The sequence below is a fragment of the Rhinopithecus bieti genome, unplaced genomic scaffold (genome assembly GCF_001698545.2).
Source record: "Rhinopithecus bieti isolate Rb0 unplaced genomic scaffold, ASM169854v2 scaffold_21649, whole genome shotgun sequence".
In the NCBI taxonomy this organism is placed as follows: domain Eukaryota; kingdom Metazoa; phylum Chordata; class Mammalia; order Primates; family Cercopithecidae; genus Rhinopithecus; species Rhinopithecus bieti.
The window spans coordinates 3,397,895-3,411,543 of NW_016811584.1; the positions used below are offsets into that span (position 1 = coordinate 3,397,895).

The 13,649-nt window shown below is 43.0% G+C and overlaps 1 protein-coding gene across 9 annotated transcripts in view; it reads left to right on the plus strand.

Moving 5' to 3' along the window:
- The window catches only part of PXK (PX domain containing serine/threonine kinase like), a 110,844-nt gene that overhangs the window by 72,056 nt on the left and 25,139 nt on the right, over nt 1-13,649 (plus strand). For all 9 annotated transcript variants that reach the window (XM_017894163.1, XM_017894165.1, XM_017894166.1 and 6 more), the window contains 6 exons: nt 1,613-1,717; nt 2,271-2,372; nt 3,963-4,124; nt 4,528-4,645; nt 6,220-6,298; nt 10,860-10,908. In XM_017894163.1, coding sequence (XP_017749652.1) covers nt 1,613-1,717; nt 2,271-2,372; nt 3,963-4,124; nt 4,528-4,645; nt 6,220-6,298; nt 10,860-10,908 — 615 coding nt within the window. The remainder of the gene's footprint in view (nt 1-1,612; nt 1,718-2,270; nt 2,373-3,962; nt 4,125-4,527; nt 4,646-6,219; nt 6,299-10,859; nt 10,909-13,649) is intronic.

Below are 13,649 nucleotides of genomic sequence, written 5' to 3' on the forward strand. Positions count from 1 at the left end.
TGACAGAACCAAAATATTCAGTTGTTACTTTTTAAGAATTTTTGTGATAAAAAAAGTAAATTATATATGTAGTGCTTTAAAACCTGATTTTTTTCATTAATGGTGTACCATGAGCATCTTTAGTTGTCAAACCGTGAGCATCTTTGGTTGTCAATAAATATAGCATCATTATTATGGTCTGTATAGAATTATCATTGGCTATACCTTAGTTTACTCAATCTTCCATTGACATTTAGATCACCTCCAGCTTTTGCTCTTATTTAAAAAAAAAAAAAAAAAAGCCATAGGGAACAATTTTGCTAAACATTATACCCATCCTTAATTTTTTAAGATAAATACCTATAATTAATAACCAGTGTGTAAGGAGATATTGTGAGACTACATATTCTGTTCTTTATCAAGCTCACTAGCATTTTGGCATTTAATGTGATTTTCTAACTGTATTATTTCTTCTGTATTTATTTATTAGTTGGCATTCTACTCTAAAGAGCTTCTCTTCTCCCTGTTTAAAAAATTTGTATGAGTATGTACTCAAGGATTTTTATTCTACCCATTGTGTTTCTTTTGGGGTGTTGAAAATGTTCTATAATTAGATTGTATGATAGTTGCATAACTGAATATACTGAAAATCATTGACTTGTACAGTTTAAATATGTGAATAGTAATGGTATGTGAATTATATCTCAACAAAGCTGTTAAAAAGTCAGCAGCAACCATTCTGATGTGATAATCAGGAGAACTTCATGATCAATTACTATATTTTCCTGGGTATACCTTTCTACCCCCCAACCTACTGCATGCCAGCCTCCAAAATCCCTGCATAGCTCAGCTCCCATGGGTTTAAATTTTCATGATACTCCTTTGAGCTAATGAGCATTGTAATACCTGTCTGGACCCAGCTTGTTTCATGTAACCAGAATTCCAGGGAAAAAGCACTTTCCTTTCACACATTAAAATTTGTCTTTTCTCCACCCTAGTTGCTTAATGTCAGTTTCCTCATCTGAGGACACTGTGAATCTTTATGTTGCAAAATTCTATAGAAGGGTAAGAAGATTCATGCCAGCTACTGTGGAAAGGGCTGAGATTCCAGAAGATGCTACTTTTGCCTGTTTTCTGGCTATCATGCTTCTTGGCTTGGCACCCAAACAGCAGTGCATTTGGAATGTTAGGCAAAGCTGTGAACAAAGACACATTGATCCTGGTCTCCATTTGGCAGTTCTGAGATTTGGCTGTATTCTTTACTGACTTACAGAGACAGGATATTAACACTGTTATCCTCAAAACTTGGACATTGTCTTCCACCACACTTTTGCCTGAGCCGTGAGAGTGCACACACCAAACAGGACCCCTTCACTTGTAGAGTTTACCACATCCATTATCTGTTTCCTGTTTTCCTTTGTTCCTACAGTTTATGTCCCTTCCTCCATCTGAAGAAGGAGGAACTAGCTGGTCACTGAATGACTTGAAAATGCCATGTGTTCAGGGAATATCACTACATTCATATACAACTGCACCACCACAGTAGTACTTGACTCTGCATAACCAGATTCTGGATTTAGAAGGACCTAGATCCTGATACAAATCAATGTGAATTTCTTTTTTGTTTTGACAGCACCCTTACATCTATCGAGTTACCTTTGCCACAGCTAATGAATCCTCAGCGTTGCTAATTAGGATGTTTAATGAAAAGGGAACGTTGAAGGATCTGATCTACAAGGTACCTGTGCAAGTTCATGGTCATAAGGAATTCTCAAGTTCCTTTAGAACCTATTATTGATACTTAGTCTCTAAGACTCCAGAGGCTAGGCCCTGAGGATTTGATGTTAGTTTCAATTTTATTTGGAATTTATTTTATTCATGCAATAAAACTCTACCTAGTTTGGTTAAAGAGCATTCCTTTTCCCACATGAGGAAAGGTTGAACATTTAATAATTATGTCCATTACATTGCAAGCTGCTCTCTTAGGTCAGTTTTTAAGTTTGTGTTTTGCACTTAACAAAGCAGTACTGAAGAATTCGAACAATATGCAAGACTTTGGGGTCTGCTGCGGGTAAGACCAGGCACATCTTCACTGGGCTAGAGAAGGGATGGAATCCGGGTCAGCCTCTTTCTATCAACAACACAGACTGTTGTATTTTAAAAATTCACATCTTGCAGCTGGCCATCTCTGGTACCCCTAGCCTCTGTAGAATCCTGCCTGGTCAGGGAGTCTGTGTGCAGATATTGGCCTCTCTGCTGCTTTCTTATGTGTTCTTTGTTCTTTTCCAAAGTCAAAACCAAAAGACCCGTTTCTAAAGAAGTACTGCAACCCTAAGAAGATTCAGGGCCTGGAACTCCAGCAAATAAAAACATATGGACGGCAAATATTAGAGGTAAGAGGTACTTTTGTTTAAGTTGCATTCAAATTTCATCCAAAATTGCATTATTCACCTGGAAAAGTTCTTAAGTCATATCCAAAATCACTTAAGTTGTCTGATTACTTATAAACTGATTGCATTGTCATATTTTGCCTCAACAAGCAAATATTTGAGACTAAGGCAACAGTCACTTAGGTCTACAAAATTCTTAAAGCTTTAGCTGTTGCAATTTAGTGTCTGAGTTTTAAGAACTTTACTGTGTGGATACCAACTTTTTTTTTTTTTTTTTTTTTTGAGACGGAGTCTTGCTCTGTCGCCCAGGCTGGAGTGCAGTGGCGTGATCTCGGCTCACTGCAAGCTCCACCTCCCGGGCCCACGCCATTCTCCTGCCTCAGCCTCCCGAGTAAGTGGGACCACAGGCGCCCGCCACTGCGCCAGGCTAATTTTTTGTATTTTTAGCAGAGACGGGGTTTCACCGTGTTAGCCAGGATGGTCTCGATCTCCTGACCTTGTGATCCGCCCGCCTCAGCCTCCCAAAGGGCTGGGATTACAGGTGTGAGCCACCACGCCCGGCCTGATACCAACTTTTATATTATCTTTGGTTGCTTTTTATTCCTGTGCCAAGATTTTTTATTTTGTTATGTCATATACATAGCCATATGGCTCCCTTGCAGAAGTATAACCAACAGCAAGAAGCCTTTCCAACATCACCCTCTAGATCAGTATTCTCCAAGCTTCTGGGATTATGCAACCTTATCAGTAATAACCAATTTAATATCCCAATGTTATGTCTATTTAACTATAAATTATATGCGTGTACTACTACACACATACATGTATGTGTATGTGTGTATATATATTATTTTTTTTGGATGGAGAGAGCATACTAATAATATATTTTGTATATTATAAGTTAAAAAATAATATTTTTACAAACAACTAGGAAGAAAAGTTGTAATATTTTCTTCTAGTCCTTAGTGAATTACTCTGGGCACCCCACTTGGCTATCACTGCTCTAGTTCACCAGGACATTGCAGGGCTATATCTAGGCATCTCTCTTACTGGGTAAGCCACTGATTATTTACATGGCAGCTGAAAGATTTACTGCTTTTTCTGGGATCCTGTTGTGTGTTCCTATTAATAAACAGCTAAATATATTTGGAGGAGAGACTGAACTAGAGATGTTTTCTAGTTCAACCCCTTTTTCTGAATTACTGACAGAAGCACTTATATGATAGCCTCACTCATCTATGCAGGAGGATTAAGACTTTGCCCTGAAGAGAGCTGGCTGATTGGAATCAGAAAGTGCTTAAAGCAGAGCCTTTTGGCGTCAGAGTTATTAATTCCAAGCATATGCAGGCTGGTTCTCTATTCTTTTGGGGAAAGAAAGAACTGATGTTGCATCTCACAGCCTCAAAACTGGAAAGTATTCAGCTTCACTTCCTTTTCCAAACAAATGGGTAAAGGTGCCAATTTTCTTCAGGAATCTTCCCAGTGACCTGTTTGGTTTTGCTTCAAAATATATTGACTAAAAAACAAAGTTTAACTTGTCTTATATCTGAATGAGTTGGGGGGAAAATGTAACTTTCCCATATGCTTTAATAGGTACTGAAGTTTCTTCATGACAAAGGATTCCCTTATGGGCATCTTCACGCCTCCAACGTGATGCTCGATGGGGACACTTGCCGGCTGCTAGACCTTGAGAATTCCTTATTGGGCCTGCCTTCCCTCTACCGATCTTATTTTTCACAATTCAGGAAAATCAATGTAAGTTGCTAAAGTATTGAAATAGCAGGTTCAGTTTTAGGTGTCAGTTATCCCCATGATCTGCTCATGTGGGAAATAGGCACCAAGTAGTGAAAGGTACAGTTGGGACAGGCCTTGCCCATCAGCCCTCAGAGCATTGCTGTATCTCTGGGAGGCTGAGTTGAAATGGCGGTTGGGTAAGGAGGGAGGTGGACTCACTGATTGGAAAACTGTGGAGGGTCGGACCAAGACCTTTGGGATACCTCATGAGGTTTTACAAAAGGCTTTGGAGTTGTATTTACATTACCAGTGAGGAGCAGGGCTGTCCCTGGGCTTTGTTTCTCTGAGGAGGCTTGGGGCAGGAGCATGGGGGTCCACAAAGCCAAAGTGAAGGGTGAACACACTGCTGCTCTTTCTTCCACAGACATTGGAAAGTGTGGATGTTCACTGCTTTGGCCACTTACTGTATGAAATGACTTATGGACGACCGCCAGACTCGGTGCCTGTGGACTCCTTCCCTCCTGCCCCGTCCATGGCTGTGGGTCAGTATGGGGTTGGGAAGGGTCTTCTGGGCCCTGGTAGTGTGCAGAGCCACTCATCCCCTTTTCAGAGTCCAGGAAAGACCCAGAGGAAGTTGCTGTCCTCCACAGCCAGAAATTCTTACCCAATTTAAAAGTAGACCAAATTTGAGTGGTTTATTTAAATACACTTCTGTGAAAATTCAGGTGGCTTGTCCATTTGTCAGGCTATCTGAAATTTCTGGGAAGTTTTCGTAAAATGCTTTAGAGCTTTGGAAGCAGGAGAATGTAAAGAGAAGTATGGCCTGTATGAGTGTGATGCAGAAGCCAGAGCCAGGCAACTTGAAGCCAGTTTCGAGGACTCAGGCAGGCGTCAGACATCAGATCAAGGCTGAAGTGAGACTTGTAAGAAACAAGAGAGGCCAGGCATGGTGGCTCACACCTGTAATCCCAGCACTTTGGAAGGCTGAGGCGGGTGGATCACATGAGGTCAGGAGTTCGAGACCAGCCTGGCCAACATAATGAAATCCCATCTCTACTAAAAATACAAAAATTAGTTGGGCATGGAGGTGTATGCCTGTAATCCCAGCTTTTTGGGAGACTGAGGCACGAGAATTGCTTGAACCCGCCTCTTGGGAGATGGAGGTTGCAGTGAGCCGAGATTGCACCAGTGCACTCCAGCCTGGGCGACACAGCACGACTCTGCCTCAAACAAAAACAAAACAAAACAAGCAAGCCATAGACCAGAAGCCTAGTAGATAAGAGCCTAGCAGGCCCAGACCTAGGGCAGGCAGGCAGGAATGCAGACACCCAGACAAATTGGATCCAGGAGCTCTTACAGCATTTCCTGCGGGGGCCGAGGGGAGCTGGAGGACAAGTGAGAGCACCTTTAGGAAGGAGAGATGCAGGAACTGGTACAGACTCATCCAGGACCCTTTCATCCCCTCCACAGCCAGGCTGGCACTCACAGCTGGAGCAGAGAGGGGGGAAGGCAGGGTAGCTCTTGGACCCCTGTGCCTTGGAGATATGCAAGTCCACCCTTCACCAAGCGTTACTGTGTCAAAAGAGGCAATTCAAGAGAACAGGCCCTGGGACTATTGTGTTGAATTTGAACCGCTGAAGCTGAACAGTGACCTGTGGGTAGAAAAATCTGGCTGCTCCTGTTAATAGCATCCAAGATGTTGGATGATTAGATATCAACAATTGGCATTTTGTGTGCTGGTTTTGATGAAAAGCAGGCAAGCAGCAAAATGTCTTTCAAGTTCAGAATTTTACTTCTGTGTAGTGTTTACATCTCTTTCAAGAGAACAAACACTTTTATGAATGGTATCTTGAATCCTTCCTCCAATTATCTTTGAAATATGTTTAGCTTTCTGTCAGCATGTAGTTGCTAAACCATTTCTTTTGAGTCATCGGTAATGCCAATGTTGCCAACATTCCCCCTCCCCACATATGCCATCTGTCTGTGTGTGAAGAGTTTTGACACTGTCCTGATCAGCCCGCAGACAGTTATTGCAAAGTGGTGTCAAACTTTTCATCAGCAAGTGGATTTGCCAGCGTGTTCTGTGGAACTAAAATGTGTATCTGTTCATTTCAAGTGGCCGTGTTGGAGTCTACGCTGTCTTGTGAAGCCTGTAAAAATGGCATGCCTACCGTCTCCCGGCTCTTACAGATGCCGTAAGTCAATCATATGCGTTGGTTGTAATCTTGATAACTATGTTGAACACCAGACCACCGTGTCCAAGCCCCTGGTACTGTAGTAAAGACTCTTGCGGTCCCTGCAGTGTTGGCGTGGCCTGCTTGCTGATGGGCACTTGCAGCATGATGTCCTGACCCTTTGTGACCTCTCTGCTCTCCTGGTCTGATGGCTGTACTTTAACATCTGTGTCATTTTCACGTGTATCTCCTCACTCAATGTTAGCATTGTGTGTACGTACATTAGCATTGGGTGTGTGTACATGTCGCAGCCCCCAGCTTAGGAAATACTGAAGGAGGGTCCTCTCAAGTGGCTCCATTCTGACCCTGCATCAGCAAACCATTTGGCCCCCAGCTGTGCATAGTTCACAAGTCACAGGGCCTTGAAGGGTCTGCACTCCAGGAGGAGGGTAATATGTCTCTGAGTACCCATGCTTTTGCTTGTGAATTTACTGACTGGGTACTATTTATTAAACTCTAGCACATACCAGGCACTGTTCTAGGGTCTTGGAGCTCAGAAGACATTTTCTCTGAAACTGGGTTATGCATAGATAACCAGGGCAGCTGAAATAGTGCTTTGGGGCCTTCCCTTCAGTTGCATTTTCTGTTCTTTCATGGAGAGGCAGCAGAGTGGTTAAGAAGGGTGTGCCTGGGGTCGGACAGACTTGGAGGTGGATTCCAGCTTCACCACTTCTACCTGGGTGACCTTGGACAAGTTTCCTAACCTTTGGAAGTAGAGTTTTGTGAACTGTGAAATGGGAATGATAATAGCAGTTCCCACCTCAGAAGGTAGTTGGGAGGATTTAATAAGGTGATTCCCAGAAGGGACCCGGCACTTAATATGTGCTCATTAAGTGTTAGTTATGCTTACTACTGAACCAGCTGATCTTTTTTGAACATCACACACCATGCAGTGTATCTGGTGCTTTGTCTGCATCAGCTTATTTTATAACAGATATACTTTGGAAACAATAATATGGGGAAACAAGGCAGAGGGGACGGCTTGAAATGCATGCAGCCAGAGTTCGGAGAAGGCAGAGATAAATTCAGGTTCCTGGTTCATTCTTTCCACAAGTGTTTAGAGAGGGCCTTCTGGAGGCCAGCTGCTGTCCTAGGCACTGTGATGAAAAGAGGAAACCAAGCCCCTGCCCCGTGGATGTGACATTCTGCTGTTCCACAGACACTGAAGCATCTGTCGCCAAACCACAACCATTAATAATAATGTAATAATGTGGGCCGGGCAGTGGCTCACACCTATAATCCCAGCACTTTGGGAGGCTGAGGCAGGTGGATCACTTGAGGTCAGGAGTTTGAGACCATCCTGGCCAACGTGTGGTGAAACCCTGTCTCTACTAAGAAAATATAAAAAATTAGCTGGGCGTGGTGGCACACTCCTGATATCCCAGCTGCTCGGGAGGCTGAGGCAGAAGAATCACTTGAACTGCGGAGTTTGCAGTGAGCCAAGTTTGCAATCACTTGAACTGGGGAGTTTGCAGAGGTTGCAGTGAGCCAAGATCTCACCACTGCACTCCAGCCTGGGCGACAGAGCGAGACTCCATCTCAAAACAAAGCAAACAATGTGCATGTGGAAAAACAGACCCAGTTTGGAAAACAAACTTTCACACAAACTTTTCTAGCAAAATGCACTTGTACTTAGGAAATACCCTGTATACAGGTTAATTTACTTGAGTTTGCGTTTACATTCCCCATTCCAAAGTTCTTACATCTTTCTCTCAGTCTTCCAGTCCTTAAGTGAATCCAAACATTTTTTCTTCATCTAAGTCTTTCCACCATGTGGGCTTCAGCCATGAAAAGAGCTCTTGGACAGGTGTAAACCATGTTCAATTAAAATGTGTCCTCTGGAAGTAAACAGATGTGTGGCTGAGGGACAGACGGCCCTGAGGAGCCCTGTGGGGAAAGCTAATCCTGTCATTTCTGCTTGTGATGAAGTTCCCATCTTTAAAAAAGAGTAATGTAGCTGGGCGCGGTGGCTCACACCTGTAATCCCGGCAGTTTGGGAGGCTGAGGCGGGTGGATCACTTGAGCTCAGGAGTTGAAGACCAGCTTGGCCAACATGGCAAAACCCCGTCTCTACAAAAAATACAACAACAACAACAAAATTAGCTAGGCATGGTGCTGTGCACCATGTAATAATCCCAGCTACTTGGAAGGCTGAGGTGGTAGAATCGCTTGAGCCTAGGAATTCGAGGTTGCAGTGAGCCGTGAATGTGCACTGCACTCCAGCCTAGATGACAGAGTGAGACCCTGTCTCATAAATAAAACAAAGTGAGGGGTGGGCATGGTGGCTCATGCCTATAATCCCAGCACTTTAGGAGGCCAAGGCGGGCGGATCACGAGGTCAGGAGATCGAGACCATGCTGGCTAACACGGTGAAACCCTGTCTCTACTAAAAATACAAAAAATTAGCCGGGCGTGATGGTGGGCGTCTGTAGTCCCAGCTACCCGGGAGGCAGAGCTGGCTCTGGAGCGTGCCACTGCACTCCAGCCTGGGTGACAGAGCGAGACTCCGTCTCAAAAAAATAAAATAAAATAAAAAATAAAACAAAGTGGGGGTGCAGGATATTCAGCCAGACATACTGGCACATGCCTATAGTTCCAGCTACTCAGGAGGCCAAGGTGGGAGGATTGATTGAGCCCAGGACTTCTGGGGCAGCCTGGACAACATAACAAAACTCCATCTCTTTAAAAAGTAGGGGAGGGGCAGGACGCATATTCAAAGAAAGACTCACTTATAGCTGTTTGGGTGCTACCCAAGCAACCATTTCTATTCTTTGACCTGTTTTACCCAGCAGTTCAGAGTTGTTCATGCTTTCCCTCTTTCCTCTCTCCGTCTCTCCCTTCCCCTCTCCTCTCCCCTCCCTCGCTCCCCTCCACTTCCCCTCCCCTCCCCTCCCTCCCCTTTTTCTTTTTTTCACTCCCCTTCCCCTTCCCTTCCCTCTCCCCCTCCTTCTTTTTGAGAGTCTTGCTGTGTTATGCAGGCTGGTCTTAAACTCCTGAGCTCAAAGCATCCTCCCACCTCTAGCTCTGGAGTAGCTGGAACTAGAGGCGCATGCCACTGTGCCCAGTCACCCAGTTCATGCTATTGTTTTTTTCTCTTCTTTTCTTTTTCTTTTTTTTTTTTTTTTTAGGTAAAGTCTCGTTCTGTTGCCCAGGCTGGAGTGCAGTGGCGTGATCTTGGCTCACTGCAACCTCCGCCTCCCGGGTTCAAGTGATTCTCTTGCCTCAGCTTCCCGAGTAGCTGGAACTACAGGTGCGCACCACCATGCCTGGCTAATTTTTGTATTTTTAGCAGAAACAGAGTTTCACCATGTTGTCCAGGCTGATCTTGAACTCCTGACCTCAGGTGATCCGCCTGCCTCAGCCTCCCAAAGTACTGAGATTACAGGTGTGAGCTACTGTACCTGGCTCATGCTATTGTTTTTAATATACTTTTTTTGGTCACATGGGTAATTTTTTAATCATTTTTTATTATTTTTATTTTTAACTTTTAGGTTTGTGGGTACATGCAAAAGTTTGCTACATAGGTAAACACATGTCATGGGGGTTTGTTGTACAAACTTCATCATCCAGCTATTAAGCCCAGTACACAATAGTTATTATTTCTGCTCCTCTCCCCACCCCTCCCCCTAAGTAGACCCAGTGTCTGTTGTTTACTTTTTTGTAATAACATACCTTTTATTATTTTTTTTGAGACGGAGTCTTCCTCTGTTGCCCAGGCTGGAGTGCAGTGGTGCAATCTTGGCTCGCTGCAGCCTCTGCCTCCTGGGTTCCAGGGATTCTCCTGCCTTAGCCTCCCAAGTAGCTGGGACTATAGGCACGCACCACCACACCTGGCTAATTTTTGTATTTTTAGTAGCGATGGGGTTTCACCACACTGCCCACTCTGGTCTCGAACTCCTGACCTCAAGTGATCCCCTTGCCTCAGTCTCACAGAGTGCTGGGATTACAAGACATGAACCACCATGCCTGGCCAGTAATATATTTTTGAAGAGAGAATTGATTTACTTCAAAAGCGACTGCTTTTTAAAATGAAGTATGAGAAATACTTAGAAGAAAATTACTTTCCTGTTAGATTCCAATCAGGACAGTTCCTTTCTACTTGAACATTTTTATGTTACTGAACTCTAGAATAAATTTTATCCTCTTCTGAGGCAAGAAAAATAGCAGAAAACTATTCTATTTAGAAATATCTACTGCATATGTTATTTGCGATATTTTGCAAATTAGCATTCGCAAAAGTAATTTCTTAAAATGCAATATTGCCTATAGCGGGGAAACCCCCTCTAATACACAGCTGTCCCAGATATCCTAGTAACACAGTGGGAAGGGGGTCACAATGGGTAACTCGCAAACCCCTTTGCATTTGTTAATGAACATGGAATGGTGGATGGGGCCGGGGGCTGGAGGATGTGGTGCAGGGAAGGGAGACCTCATGGGCTAAAGGTGTCTTAATCTGCTTTAATCCTAGTCTGAGAGTGCACCTGGTTCAAGAAAGATTTTTGTTTGTTTCTTTTCTTTACAGATTATTCAGCGATGTTTTACTAACCACTTCTGAAAAACCACAGTTTAAGGTAAAGACAATTATATTGTTTTTTGGTTTGTGACATAACTAAGTTGACTTTGAAAGTTAGCTGTATTTTTAGCCAAAAAAAGAAAAGATATGTAATAGGGAAAATTTAGAAACAATCTAAATGTCCTACAATTAGGGGCTAGGTTAATAATTTATGGTACATCTATTTGATAATATAATTAAAAGTGAAATTGATAAAGACATTGTAGTAATATGGAAAATGATTTAGATTTGTTCTTAGGTATAAAAAAATAAGATAATGTGTAAAACAACATACCTATCTAGAAACAAGCCTGGAAGGAAGTCTTCTCCTGGGAAGCAGTGGTGTTATGATGGAAAGAGTGGGCTTCAGAACCCAAAAAAACAGAATGATATCTTACTTTGTTCTTATAATATTAGCTGTTATCTACAGCAGGGTTTTTCAACCCACGGCATTTGACGTTTTGGGCCAGATGATTCTTTGTTGTGGGGGTTGCCTATGCATGGTAGGATGTGAAGCAGCATCCCTGACCTCACCACTAGATTCCAGCAATACTCCTTGCCCCCTCTCCTGCACTGTGACAACCAAAAATGTCTCCAGACATTGCTAAATGTCTCCTGGGGGGTGGTATGCAAAATTGCTCCCAGTTGAGAGCTGCTGACCTGTGGGCAAGCACTTAATCTTTGAGTCTGCATGTACTCATGTGTAAAATTGGTGAGTAGTGTATGTCTGTTGTCATTAGACAACTGAGGCCATCTACAGAAACTCCTTGTCTGGGCCATGGCTCTTGGCAGTGCTCACTGTGAGTGAAATTTGGGTGGGAAGATAAAAGGTAATTCTCCCTCTCCTTTCTATATTCCAAAAGAACATGTAGTACTGTTAGGATGAAAATAAATTTAGAAAACAAAAAAAAAAAGAAAGAAAACCAAGGGTTAGAAGATTGTGTCAGTGCGAGAGGTGCTTTCCTCCGTTCTGTTTTGAAAGTTAGAGGAATTCTGACAGTAATCGCTTCTTTGGATCTGCAGTAGGAGAGAAAAAACATTTAAATTATTATCTTCTTCAATGAAACATCTTAGGAAATTTCTTCAGCCTTGTCAATAAATATATTCTCCTCCAACCCTGACAGTCCAGCCTCTAGGATTCAGGAATTTAGACCTCGCTCTTCCCCTAAGCCAGAGAGCCTGTGCAACAAAGATAGTAAGATTTTAAAATCCAACATTAATTACTGTATGTACACTGACTTTCTGGAAAGATATACAGGAGACTGGTAACATTGGTTTCCTCCATGGATGTAGGTAGGAGACTTTTCACTGTGTATGTGCCCTTTTATACCTTTGGGATTTTAAACCATGTGACTGTATTACCTACTTACAAGTTTTTTTTTTTTTTTTTTTTTTTAATTTTACAGAATAACGAAGATAAAAAGTTCAACATGATCTGGGGATCTTATTTTCCAGGACTGGACTACTCATGGTTTAAAAAGCTAATAAATTAAGAAATGGCCCAGGCGCGGTGGCTCATGCCTGTAATCCCAGCACTTTGGGAGGCTGAGGCAGGTGGATCATTTGAGGTCAGGAGTTCCAGACCAGCCTGGCCAACATGGCAAAACCCTGTCTCTACTAAAAATACAAAAATTAGCCAGCCTTAGTGGCAGGTGCCTGTAATCCCAGCTACTCGGGAGGCTAAAGCAGGAGAATTGCTTGGACCCAGGAGGCAGAGGTTGCAGTGAACTGAGATCACACTACTGCACTCCAGCCTGGGTGACAAAGTGAGACTCTGTCTCAAAAAAAAAGAAATGATGGAGGCAGAGGTTGCAGTGAGCTGAGATCATGCCAGTGCACTCCAGCCTGGGGAACAGAGTGAGACTCTGTCTCAAAAAAAACAAGAAAGAAATGATAGGCTCAGAAACAAACTGGGCTGTTGTTAGGAATGTCTCCCAACAGGGAAGGCTGGAAAGTTTAATCTTGTAAAATTCAGAACATAAATCTCTCACAAAGAAAATATCTGTGAAGTTATAAAATAATAACTGGTTGAATTCGTGTATGTTCCAATAAGCTTTATATAATTAAAAAAAATTTTTTTTTCTTTTGAGACAGAGTCTCACTCTTGTTGCCCAGGCTGGAGTACAATGGTGTGATCTCGGCTCACTTCAACCTCCACCTCCCGGGTTCAAGCAATTCTTCTGCTTCTGCCTCCCGACCAGCTGGGATTACAAGCATGTGCCACCACACCTGGCTAATTTTTGTATTTTTAGTAGAGACGGGGTTTCATCATGTTAGTCAGGCTGGTCTTGAACTCCTGACCTCAGGTGATCCAACCACCTTGGCCTCCCAAAGTGCTGGGATTACAGGCATGAGCCACTGTACCCAGCCAATTTTTTTAATTTTTAATTTTAATGTTAATTTTTTTTTTTTTTGAGGTAGGCGATTTTTTGTTGCCAGGCTGGAGTGCAGTGGTGCAATGACAGGGCTCAGTGCAGTCTCAATCTCCTGGGCTCAGGTGATCCTCCTGCCTCAGCCTGTTGAGTAGCTGGGACAACAGGCATATGCCACCACACCCTGCTCATTTTTAAATTTTTTGTAGAGACAGGGTCTCACTATGTTGCCCAGGCTAGTCTTGAACTCTTGGCCCCAAGTGGCCTCCCAAAGTGCTGGGATTACAGGTGCGAGCCACTGTGCCTGACCTAATTTTAAATTTTAAATTTTTATAAAAAATACAATATAAAATTTACTCTCTGAACCATTTTTTTTTTTTTTTTTTTT